Source organism: Delphinapterus leucas, chromosome 15 (genome assembly GCF_059928025.1).
Source record: "Delphinapterus leucas isolate spDelLeu-1000000601 "Yukka" chromosome 15, BTC_Dleu_Yukka2, whole genome shotgun sequence".
Taxonomy (NCBI): Eukaryota; Metazoa; Chordata; class Mammalia; order Artiodactyla; family Monodontidae; genus Delphinapterus; species Delphinapterus leucas.
Window position 1 is genome coordinate 529,413 of NC_143143.1, and position 12,690 is coordinate 542,102.

General features: G+C 52.8%; 1 protein-coding gene across 4 annotated transcripts in view; it reads right to left on the minus strand.

Annotated features, from left to right (window-relative positions):
- The window catches only part of ADAP1 (ArfGAP with dual PH domains 1), a 66,170-nt gene extending 53,480 nt beyond the window's left edge, over nucleotides 1-12,690 (minus strand). Inside the window, exon 1 of one of the 4 annotated variants that reach the window (XM_089895485.1) lies at nucleotides 12,610-12,690. Coding sequence is in view for 3 of the 4 variants with exons in the window: in XM_089895483.1 (XP_089751609.1) it covers nucleotides 9,181-9,262 (82 nt within the window). In the remaining variant the exon portion in view is untranslated. Of the gene's footprint in view, nucleotides 1-9,180; nucleotides 9,450-12,609 lie in introns of those variants that run through there. The other 3 variants (XM_089895483.1, XM_089895484.1, XM_089895482.1) reach the window with 3 other exon arrangements.

Sequence of the window (12,690 nt, forward strand, 5' to 3'; positions counted from 1 at the left end):
TGGATTGGGAGTTTGGGACTAGCAGATGCAAACTACTATATACAGGATGGATAAACAACAGGTCCTACTTTATAGCACAGGGAACTATATTCAATATCCTGTAATAAACCATAATGGAAAAGAATATGGAAAAAAGAGTGAATGGTTAAACCTGGGTAATGGGTGTATTTGTATATGTTTGAAATATCCATAATAAAAGGCTTTAAAAAAACACTATCAACCTGAATTTAGTACCATATTAAAAGGATTATATACCATGACCAAGTAGGAGTTATTCCTGGAATGAAAGAACAGTTCAATACATGAAAATCAATCAACGTAACACATCACTTAAATAGAATAAAGAGGGGAAAAAACACATGATCACCTCAACTGGTGCAGGAAAAGCATTTGAAAAAAGTCAACACTCTTTATAAAAACAATCAACAAGAAAGAAATAGAAGTAAACTAACTCCACATAATAAAAGCCATATATGAAAAACCCACAGCAAACATAACAGTCAATGGTGAAAGACTGAAGGCTTTTCCTCTAAGATCAGGAACAAGACAAAGTTGCCCTCTGTACCACTTGTGTTGAACACAGTACTGGAACTTCTAGCCAGAGGGATCAGGCAAGAAAAAGAAATGAAAGGGCTTCCCTGGTGGCACAGTGGTTGAGAGTCCGCCTGCCGATGCAGGGGACACGGGTTCGTGCCCTGGTCCGGGGCCGCAGAGCTGCTGGGCCCGTGCGCCATGGCCACTGAGCCTGCGCATCCGGAGCCTGTGCTCCGCAACAGGAGAGGCCACAGCAGTGAGAGGCCCGCATACTGCAAAAAAAAAAAAAAAAAAAAAAAAAAGAAAGGAAAAGAAATGAAAGACATCCAGATTGGAAAGGAAGAAGCAAAATTATCTCACTTGCCAATGATATGATCTTATATGTAGAAATTCATAATGACTCCACAAAAAAGCTGTTAGAACTAACAGACAAACTAAGCAAAGCAGCAGGATTCAAAGTTAACACACAAAAATCAGTTGCATTTCTATATATACAGAACAATTTGAAAAGGAAATTACAAAAACAATGCCATTTACATTAGCATCAAAAAGAATAAAATATTTAGGAATTATCTTAACCAAGGAGGTGAAAGACTTGTACAACAAAAACTACAAACATTCTTGAAAGAAATTAAAGAGGACATAAATAAACGGAAACACATCCCATGTTCATGGACTAGAAGACTTAGTACTGTTAAAATGTCAACATTACCCAAAGTGATCTAAAAAGTCAATGCAAACCCTATCAAAATCCCAAAGGCTTTTTTGGCAGAAATAGAAAAACCCATCCTAAAATTCATAGGTAATCACAAGGGACCTCCAAAGCTATAGTAATCAAAACAGTGTGGTATTGGCATAAAAACAGACAAATAGACCAATGGAATAGAATACAGAGCCCAGAAATAAACCCTCACATATATGGTCAAATGATTTTTGACAAGGGTGTAAAGATCAATCAATGGGGAAAAACAGTCTGTGCAAGAAATGGTGCTGGAACACTGGATAGCCACATGCAAAAAAGAATAAAGGTGGACCCTTACCTAACACCATGTACAAAAATTAACTCAAAATAGATCAAGAACCTAAATGTGAGACCTAAAACCATAAACTCTGAGAAGAAAACATGGGACAAAAGCTTCATAACACTGGATTTGAAAATGCTTTCTTGGCTATGACACCAAAGGGCACAGGCAAGAAAAGAAAAAAATAAGCAAACTGGATTTCATGAAAATGAAAAAAAAATTTTTTTTTGGTTGTGCTGCACGGCTTTGTGGGATTTTAGTTCCCTGACTAGGGATTGAAACCAGGCCCTCAGCAGTGAGAGCACTGAGTCCTAACCACTGGACCGCCAGGGAATTCCCTCATGAAAATATTTTATATTTTGTGCATCAAAATATACTATCCATCAAGTAAAAAGGCGACCCACAGAATGAGAGAAAATATTTGCAAATCATATATCTGTTAAGGGATTAATGTCCAGAATATACAGAGAACTCCCCAAACTCAACAACAACAACAAACAACCTGATTTCTAATGGGCAAAGAATTTAAAAAGACATTTCTCCGAAGAAGATGTACAAATGGTCAATCAGCACACGAAAAGATGCCAGCATGACTGATCATTAAGGAAATGCAAATCAAGACCACAGTGAGACACCACCGCACACCACTAGGATGACAACTATCCAAGAAACAGAAAACAAGTGTTGGTGAGGATGTGGAGAAATTCGAACCCATGTGAACCGTTGGTGGGAATATAAAATGGTACCGCCACTTCGGAAAACAGTACAAGATTACTCAAAAAAATAAAAACAGAATTACCAAGTGACCCAGTAATTCCACTTCTGGGTATACACCCAAAAGAATTGAAAGCAGAGTCTTGAGATGTCTGTACACCCATGTTCATAGCAGCATTATCCACAATAGCTAAAACGTGGAAGCAACCCAAGTGTCCATCTGTGGAAGAATGGATAAGTAAAATGTAGTCCATTCATACAATGGAATACTATTTGACCTTAAAAAGGAAGGAAATGGAAATCAAAAGAGAGTTAGGATAGCTATACTTAGAAAAAATACTCAGAAAAAATAGGCTTTAAAACAAGTACTGTAATAAGAGACAAAGAAGGTCATTACGTAATGATAAAGAGGCCATCCAACAAGACGGTATAGCATTTGTAAATATTTAGGTACCCAACATAAGTGACATCTAAAACTGTAAAGCAAATATTAACAGACCTAAAGGGAGAGATAGACAGAAATACAGTAATAGCAGGGGACTTTAACACCCACTTTCACCAATGGTTAGATCATCCAGGCAGAAAATCAACGAGGAAACACTGGCTTTAAACAACACGTTAGACCATGGACTTAACAGACATACATGGGAAATTCCATCCAGAAGCAACACAGAATACACATTCTTAAGTGCACGTGGAACATCCTCCAAGACAAATCACTTGTTAGGCCACAAAACAAGTCTAATTTCAGAGGACTGAAATCACATCGAGCACCTTTTCTACCCACAAGGGTATTAACCTAGAAGTAAAAGAACTGGACGACTTGGAAGAAATGGATAATTTCCTAGAAACATGAAACCTACCAAGACTGAGTCATGAAGAAACAGAAAATCTGAACAGACCAATCACTAATAAGGAGATTGAATCGGTAATCAAAACCTCCCAGCAACCTAAAGTCCAGGACCAGAAGGCTTTGCTGGTGAATTCTACCAAACATTTAAAGAAGAATTAATACCAGTCCCTCTCAAACTCTCCCAAGAAACAGAAGGGAACACCTTGAAACTCATTTTACAAGGCCAGCATCACCCTGATACCAAAACCAGACAAAGACACCACAAAAAAAGGAAGTTATAGGCCAATATCCCTGATGAACAGAGATGCAAAATCCATAACAAACTATTAGCAAACTAAATTTAACAATGCATTGAAAGGATCATATACCATGATCAACTGAGATTTATTCCACGGATGCAAGGATGGATCAACATTCCCAAATCAATCAACGTGATCCACCAAATGAAGAATAAAAATCATGTGATCAGGAACAAAGAGAAGGAAGCCCGGTCTTGCCACTGTTATTCAACAAAGTATTGGAAGCCCTAACCAGAGCAAATAGGCAAGAATAAGAAAGAAATGGCATCCAAATAAGAAAGGAAAAAGTAAAACTGTCACTGTTTGCCGATGACATGATATAAAATACGGAAAACCCTAAGACGCCATCAAAATGTTAGAACTACTACACAAATTCAGTAAAGTTGCAGGGTACATAATCAATACACAATAATTTGCTGCATTTCCTTACACTAATAAAAAGAACTAGCAGAAAGAAAGAAAGCAATAAATTTATGATTGCATCAAAAAGAATAAAATACCTAGGAATAAATTTAGCCAAGGAGGTGAAAAACATGTACACTGAGAACTATAAGACACTGATGAAAGAAACTGAAGAAGACACAAATGAATGGAATTATATTCTGGGCTCATGGATTGGAAGAATTAATACTGTTAAAATGTCCCTACCCACCAAAGCGATCTACAGATTCAATGTAGATATCTACAGAAATCCCTATCAAAATTCCAATGGCATTTTTGACAAAAACAAACCATCCTAAAATTTGTATGGAACCTCAAAGAAGCCCAAATAGCCAAAGCAATCTTGAGAAAGAGGAACAAAGCTGGAGGCATCATATTTCCTTATTTCAAACTGTATTAGAAAGCTATAGTAATCAAAACAGTATGAGAAAAAAGTATGGTATTACCATAAAAACAGACACACAGATCAGTGGAATAGAATAGATGGCTTAGAAATAAGCCCACACATATATAGTCAATTAATTTACAACAAAGGAGCCAAGACTATATAATGGATAAAGGACAATTTCTTCAATAAATGGTGCTGGGAAAACCAGACAACCACATGCAAAAGAATGAACTCGGACCACTGTCTTACACCATACACAAAAATTAACTTGAAATGGATTAAAGACTTGGATGTAAGACATGGAACCATAAAACTCCTAGAAGAACACAGACAGTAAGCTCTTTGACGTTGGTCTTAGTGATGATTTTTTGGATTTGACACCAAAAGCAAAGGCAACGAAAGCAAAAATAAACAAGTGGGACTAAAAAGCTTCTGCACAGCAAAGGAAACCATCAACAAAATAAAAAGGCAACCTATGGGAGAAAATATTTGCAAATCATATATCTAATAATGGGTCAATACCCAAAATACAAAAAGAACTCATACAATAGCAATAAAACGAAACAAAACACTTCAATTAGAAAACGGGCAAGGCCTCCGAAGAGACATTTTTCCAAAGAAGATATGCAGATGGCCTGGTACATGAAAAGATGCTCAAATCACTAACCATCAGGGAAATGCAAATCAAACCCGCAATGAGGTATCACCTCGCACCTGTTAGAATAGCCATCATCAAAAAAAGACAAGAAATAACAAGTGTTGACAAAGACGGGGATAAAAGGGGACCCTTGTACACTTGGGTGACAATGTAAATTGATACAGCCACTATGGAAACAGTATGGACGTTCCTAAAAAATTAAAACTAGAACTTCCATACAATCTAGTAATTTCACTTCTAGATATTTTACTGAAGGAAATGAAAACAAATTCAAAAAGATATCTGTACCCCATGTTCATTACAGCCTTATTTACCATAGCTAAGATATGGATGACTGGATAAAGAAAATGTGATGTATAATATATGAATATTATTCAACCATAAAAAAGCAGGAAACCTGGTCATTTGTGACAACATGGATGGATCCTGAGGGCATTATGCTGATAAAATAAACGAGACAGAGAAAGACAAATACTGTATATGCAATCTAAAAACAACCCAAACCTCAAACCAAAAAAACCCCAAACTCACAGATACAGAGAACAGATTGGTGGTTGTCAGAGGTAGGGTGGGGTGGGTGAAATGGGTGAAGGGGGGGTCAAAAGGTACAGACGTCCAGTTACAAAATAAATGAGTCCTGCGGATGTAACACACAGCATGGTGTTACAGTGAAAAACACTGTGCTGTATATTTGAAAGTTCCTAAGACAGTAGATCTTAAAGGTTCTCATCACAAGGAAAAACTCTGCGTGTTGAAGGATATTAACTAGGCTTACCATGGTGATCATTTCTCAACACGTACAGATACCGAATCACTACGCTGTATACCTGAAACTAATATGACGTGACAGTCAATTATAACTCAATTTTTTAAAGAAGGTAGGAAATTCTGACACCTGACACAACATGATAAACATTGAGGACATTATGTTCAGTGAAATAAGCCAGACACAAAAGGACAAATACTGTGTGATTCCACTTATGTGGGTCAAATTCATACAGACAGAAAATGGAAGGGTGGGGGCTGGGGAAGAGGGAGTCAGTGTTTAATGGGGACAGAGTTTCCGTTCTGCAAGATGGAAAGAGCTGTGAGATGGGTGGTGGTGATGGCTGCACGACAATGTGAATGCACTTAACACCACCGAGCTGCACACTGAAAAATAACTTTTTTGTATATTTTACCACAATGAAAAAACAATTTAACCCAAAACCCAAGTGGGCTGCTGCTCCAGGGAGCAGGGACTGCCTGCCCAGCCCACTCCTCAGGAGCCCCCTGCCAACCACGCTCTCAGGGGACCCTCTCCCAAACTAAGCCAAATTCCCGAAATTCCTCTCTGCCCAGGTTTACAGCGATGTCTGACAAGTCACCTCTGCCTTGAAGCCTTCCAGGGTTGAGGGAGGACCTCCCGCTCTGAGTTCACCCCCTTGGTCTTGCAGGCAGTTGCTCCAGTCCTGGCAGAGCTGCGAGGACGGGCCCCCAGGGCCACTCACACCCAGACACCCCCGGTCCAGGAGCAGCAGGGTCTCCACACCGCCGTCCCAAACCATCCGTCTTCTCAGAAAGCTCTCCTTAACGAGGCCAGGCCTCACCGCCAATCAGAAGGCCCACGTGTGCTCAGAGGTGGTTTTGCCTGGCGCTCTAGGCAATCCCAAGGTCCAGGTGACATGCATTAAAGCCCCACAGAATGATCACCCACACCTCAGCCCAGTGAAAGAGCTGAGAGACCATGTCCTTCCTGGCCATCAGACCTGAGCTTCAAAGGTGACACTGTCATTTGTCCCAACTAGGCAGGTGACTCAGAGGAAGTAAGAGGCACAGCCCCCTACCCACACCCTCCAAGGTGGAGGACACCCCCCACCACCACCACCAGGCCTGCAACGAGAGCAGCCTCTCTGGAAGCTGTTAGACAAGGCCCTGTGTTCAAGGGCAGGGGACCCACTCTTGGAGCAGACAATGGGAGGATCTGGGAGCAGGTCCCATGGGGGCTGCAGCCAACCCCAGACTGCGTTCCTCCCAGCAGCCCTTGCATGGCCAGCTGTGAGGTCTTCCCAGATCTGCTCTGGTGGTTAGGGGGGCCGGGGACCACCCCGTGTCCTGTGGTGCAGAGTGCAGGCCGTGGGGACCCTCACCCTTGAGGCACCCAGCTCCTGGTGGGCTGCAGTTGAGCAGAGCAGCCATGAATCAGTCCACGTGACGGTGTTCTGTCCCCCCTCCAGCCCCCATCAATGCCAGAGTGGGCCCAAGTTGCCTATCTGGGCCACAGCAGGGATGGGAGGTCCCAGTGACACCACACAGTGGCACAGAATATGGACGGACCAGCGGGGCTCCAGCAGAGACCATGCGCGGGCATCACATGGGGGTCACGGGAGGTCAGGGCAGGAGAGCCGGTCTGCCTTTGAGGCCCCACGTCCCCTAAGACAGCTCAAGTTCTCGGTCTCCCCAGCTGTAAAATGGGGGCAACAGCCCGTATCTTGTCTGCTCCTCAGGCTGCCAGACAAGATGAGGCAAGATGCTGAGGTCACGGACCGAGTCTTAAAAGCAGAGGCGGGCCCGACGCCAGGGAGAGCCGGCGACTCCCGACCCCCCGTACCTGCTGGAGGGCCACACCCCTGGACCAAGTGGGTGGGTGGGCACGGCAGCTGCAGGGCCCACCACACCAAGGAAACCCACTGTCCCTCCTGCCAGGGAGGCTCTGGGTCCAGAGAAGCCCCCGCTGGGCAGGGTGGCCAGGAAGGGGAGGGCCGGGGCCAGCTCCCCGCTGCCCGGGCCCCCCAGGCCAAGCCTGAGAGCAGAACATGCTGACCGCCCTTCCTCACCAGACTGCTCCCTGGCACGGCCGCTCTCCTGACAAGTGGAAACACAGGTCTGGGAGAGGGAGGTGGGACGGCGGAGCGGGCGAGAGCAGGCTCGGAGGGGACGGTGCTGCCGCCTCACTGCACAGACGAGGCGAGGCAGGCCCTCAGGGCGGCGGGGAAAGGCCCTCAATCTGCCGCCCCTCTGGGACACTCCAGCTCTGGCGTGGCCTCTCGAAGCCACACTGCAGCTGCCCAGCAGATGCCCAGCACTCGGCAGGGGCGGGGGCTGCGCTGGGGACCCCTCCTAGCCCAGCGGGCGAGCAGCAGAGGAGAGCTGGGGGGGGTGCCCTACTTGCGGGGTGTCCAGAGACTGTGTCTCAAACAGGAGTCTCAGAACAAATGCAGAGTCTTCCCACCTTCCCCCCCCCCCCGGGGGCTCGGCCACTCCCTGCTGTGGTAGGCTTGTTCTGAGGGGCTCAGGCTAGGAGCCCCCAGTGGAGCGCCCCGTGTGTCCCCACAGAGCCTGGGGACAGCGCCTGAGCTGAGCCGCCCTCCCTGCTGGGGGCCTGAGCAGGTGAGCCTCTCGGGGCTCTTCCACCCCCCCACCGCAGCGAAGCCGCGCCAGGGGCTGCCAGCCCAGTAGCAGGGCGCCACTTGCCCGAGAGCAAAGCCTTCTCTCCTCCTGCCAGTCCCAGCACACGTAGCCCCAGGGCTCTGGCGCCTTGGAAATCAACCCATAGCGGGCACCACCCAGGAGCAAAGTCTAGGAGATGCCTGCTGGGAGGATGGGGTGCAGGTAGCCTAGTGCTTGTTCCGAGCCGCACCTGCCCCTCTGCCCCACCTGAACTGGCCACCTGCCCCAGAGCAGTGAGGCCGGGTGGGGGGAGGGGCGCCCGTTCCCACGGGGTCCACGTGGAGGCGGCAGGTGCTTCCTCCCCCTGCCGCCGGGTGCAGGGCTAGAGGGGGGCTCCAGGCGGGGGCCCATGACGTCACCCGCAGGTGGGGGGCAGGGCCAGGTGGAACCCCACACCCACGCACAGAGGCCCGCGGCCCGCTTGTCCGTCCCCTCCCTGCAGCCGGTCGCCCGCCGCGATTTCCTCTTTCTTTGCGGAGCCCCAGGTTTCGCAAGGCGGCGGCGGTCCGCGGGTGACAGCGAGACACGCAGCCTGGGGGAGGGGAGGCGGCGACACAGCCGCAGGCCAGGGGCCGTGGGCGGGCAGGCGATGTCCGGGTCCCGGCAGGTGCCCTCGGGCCCGCGCCCCACCCGAGCGGGGACCAGGCTGCGCTGCCCGCGCCCCCCCCCCCCGCAAGCAGGCGCCGCAGCACCCCTCCCCGACCCCGGGGCTGGCATCCAGGCCGGCACCCACCCCGGGCCGCATCCACTCGGGCCCTCCCCCACGCGGGCCGGCCACTACCCGGCCCGCACCCACCCAGACCCCCAGCTACCCCGGGCGCAGCCAGCGGGCCCGCACCTACCCGGGGCGCCGCAGTCCGCGCAGCGCGCGTTCGCCGGCCGCTGCAGCAGCTCCAGCACGGCCTTCCGCCGCTCCTTGGCCATGGCCGCGTTGCCGCCCCCCGCGACGCCGGGTGGGGAGCGTCCGCCCCGCCGCGCTAGGGCCCCGCGCAGGCCGCCCGCCGCCGCCGCCCCTGCGCCATCCTGAGCAGCTCAGCCCGCGCGCCGGTTCCGCATTCCTGCCGCCCGGCCCGGCTCCACCGCCGCCGCTCTCGTCGCCGCCGCGGCAGCCGAGCGTGTGCCGGCGCGGGGCCCGGGGCGCACGGCGCGCTCTGGCCGGCGCGGCCCGCGGGCGGCCCCCAGCGGCGCGGGCGGGCGGGCAGCCTCCTCCCGCGCCGGCCAGGCGTCCCAGCCCGCGCGCCCGGCGTCCCAGCCCGCGCGCCCGGGAACCCGCCCGCCCGCGCGCCCGGGGACCCGCCCGGGGAGGTCTGCCCGCCGCCGCCGCCGCCGCTGCCGTCTCCGCCCACCCTATCCCAGCGCAGCGGCCCACCTGCCCGAGCGAGAGGCCACCAGCCACAGTGGTGGGGGGCTTGAGGGAACCGAATAACCACAGGCCTGGGTGGGATCATCCTTCGGTCATTTGGGCCCCAACAGCGCCTGGACACCTACTGTGCGCCCAGGGGGTCAGCACACCAGGTCCAGTGGGCACGCCGGGAATGCCTGTTGGAGGGAGGGGTGTGTGCCCAGTGCTGGGGGCCGGGGCTCACACCATTCCTGCCCTGGGAGGAGATGGCCGGCAGGTGACAAGGCCCAGTGAGTGCGGTGGGTGCTCAGGCTGGAGAAGGGCCCCAGCCGTCCACCCAGCAGAGACAGGACAAGGGGTGGGCCGCGATGCTCCCGATAAAGCCTGTTCCGAGTCAGGAGGCCAGGACCGAGACACGGGGAGGGAGGGAGGTGATGCGCCCCGCCCCCCCCACCGCATTTTTTCAAATTCTTTTCATTTTTTTCTTAAATTATGAATGCAACGATGCATCTTGTTAAAAACAAATTGAAACAGTACGAGACTGAATCTCCCCACCTCCACCCCCGCCCCGGCAACTGTGAGCCAACCATTGTTAACACCATTAGCATCCTTCCAGAATGGTCCTCGGCCTGTTAGAACACCAAGGGAGTCCCTATTCCTCTGGTCTGCTGCTGGGGGTTTTGGGTCGGTTTATTTTCACTGAGTAAACCGTACGTGCCCCTTTTCGAGTCCATACACACAGATCTGCCCCTTTCTTTCCCAACGGCTGCGTTCTACTCAGAGCTGAACAACGACTTGTTCCCCAGGGCCTGGCTGAGGGGCGGGCGTCTTCCATCTGCTGGGATCACAGTCGGATGCTCTGCAATCGTCCCGGGTGGGTCCACATCCGGCAGTGGCACCTCCGGGACAAGGGGAAGAGCATCCCAACTGGTGACAGGCCTGCCACCTCGCCCTCCGTGGAGGCTGTGCTGGTGCCAATTCACCAAGGCCTGGCCCCTGCCCGGCCCCCAGCTGCCCACTCTGCCCAACAGCAGGGACGCAGCCCTTCTAGGGCCTTGTGGGAGGGATGGGTGGCATTTTCATCTCTGGGTCCCCGTGCCAGGGTCAGAATCTGCCACACAGCAGAGTGGAGCACGTCACTGAAGACAGGCTGACGTCAATTACAACAACAGCTACTCTACCAACGGCACCAGGCATTAGGTCAGACCCCTCACATGCGTTTTCTTATTTAATCCCCATTTAAAGATGGGGAAACTGAGGCACAGAGCAGTTCAATCACACCCAAGGCCGCACGTGGCTTCTAGGTGGAAGGGCTGGGAGGAACATACAGCTCGGAAACAAAGAGACACCCCACCCCTCAAGCAGGGCAGGGTTGCTGAGGGTCCAAGAGAGGCAGGGAAGCTACAGGGGCCTCAGAGTAGGGCAGGTGCGGAGCAGGCAGGGCTGAGCGCACAGCCACGCCCTGTTTGGCGGTGGGTTGTTCACTTTCTCTGTCTTCCCATCCGGCTAAGGAGGTGAAGATACTGTCCAGGTAGGCAGGAGGAAGTGAGAATTCAAGAAGAGGCGCCAGGTCACGAAACAGACTCTTAAAAGAGGAGACAGGCAGGTCCAAGATCTGCAGCGGCCCCCCTCCCCACCGGCACCCAGGCTGGAGTGAAGGCACGGGGTGCAGTGGGGCTGGGGTGCGGGGCTCAGGACTCACAAAATTCAGAAGGTGACAGGCAGCCCAGGGTGGGCCACAGCCAGACACGGGCTGGCCCAGGGTCCTGGGGCTGCTGGGGGCCAGACCCCGGGGTCCCCGCACGGCCCTGGGGGTCCGGCTCCTGTCCTGAGGGGGATGGGGACGAAGGAGAGTGACCACTCTGTCTGCTTTTGGGGGGGCACACGAGGGTGAGTGGGGAGACAGCTGTGCTTGCCTGGGTGTAGGGGACGGGAAATGCCCGGGACTCAGGGCCTCGTGGCCCGAGGAAGGCGTTGGGGATGGTGGGGCCGCCAAAGCCCACAGAAGATCCAGGGAGGGGTCCACTCCAGGGCTGGGGACAGAGTCCAGGGCAGTCGACGGCGAGGCGGCTACAGCGGGTGGGCCGCCCAGGGCCGTGCGGGAGGTGGGGAGATGGCCACGAAGACGGGTGGTGGGGGGAGGGGAGGGCCCAGAAGTTGAGGTGGGAGGGCCGAGGGGGGCTGCAAGGCGGTGGGGGTGCTGGCAGGCAGAGGACCAGCACCGGGGTAGGGGTGCAGCAGGCACCCTCATCCCCACAGAGGGCAGTGCGGCCCCCAGCCACGGGCAGCTGTCCCCAGACTCCTAAGGAGCTTCTGTAGAGCAGGTGGGTTGGCACTCCTGCCCGGACGGGGAGGGGAGGGGAGGGGAGGGGACACGCCAAGTGCAGAGGTCGCCAGGGGCAGGGGCACAGCGATGCTCAGAGCTCCCTGGCTGACGCGTGTGCCGGCCTTCTGGGCAGCCGGGTCGTTCCTTCCACAGGCCCCTCCCCTCGACAGCATTCTCACAGCGCCTGCTGTATGCAGAGCCCTTAGCAGCTTGACCCGTCTAAGTAGGGGAGAAGACGGGGAGCCCCAGGCTGTGCCAGCACCCCTGGCCTGAGACCCGGGTTTAGGATGAATTAGCCCCAACCCTGGCACGGGGGTGGGGAGAGTGGGCGCTGCCTTCCAGCCCTTCCCTGGACGCGCTGTGGCTCGGGGGCTGAGCAGCCACGAGGTTCCGGGGTGGCGCTGGGCGAGAATGGAGCAGGGCAGGAACCAGGCCAGAACCCTCCTGGGGCCTCGGCAGGGCTGCAGAGGCATCCCTCCGCCTGCGCCCACCCTCCTCCCCGGGCCTGCTGAGCCAGACCCCAGAGGGGACCCCTGTGGGTCTTCCCAGGAGCGGGGTGGCTGGGGATTTGGGGTCAGCCCTCCACTGGGGGCCAGGACTCACGGGGGCTGAGGAAGCAGGCACCTCCCAGAAGGGTGGAGATGGCACGAAGATGGTGGCGAAAATGAGCGACGGGGACACGCC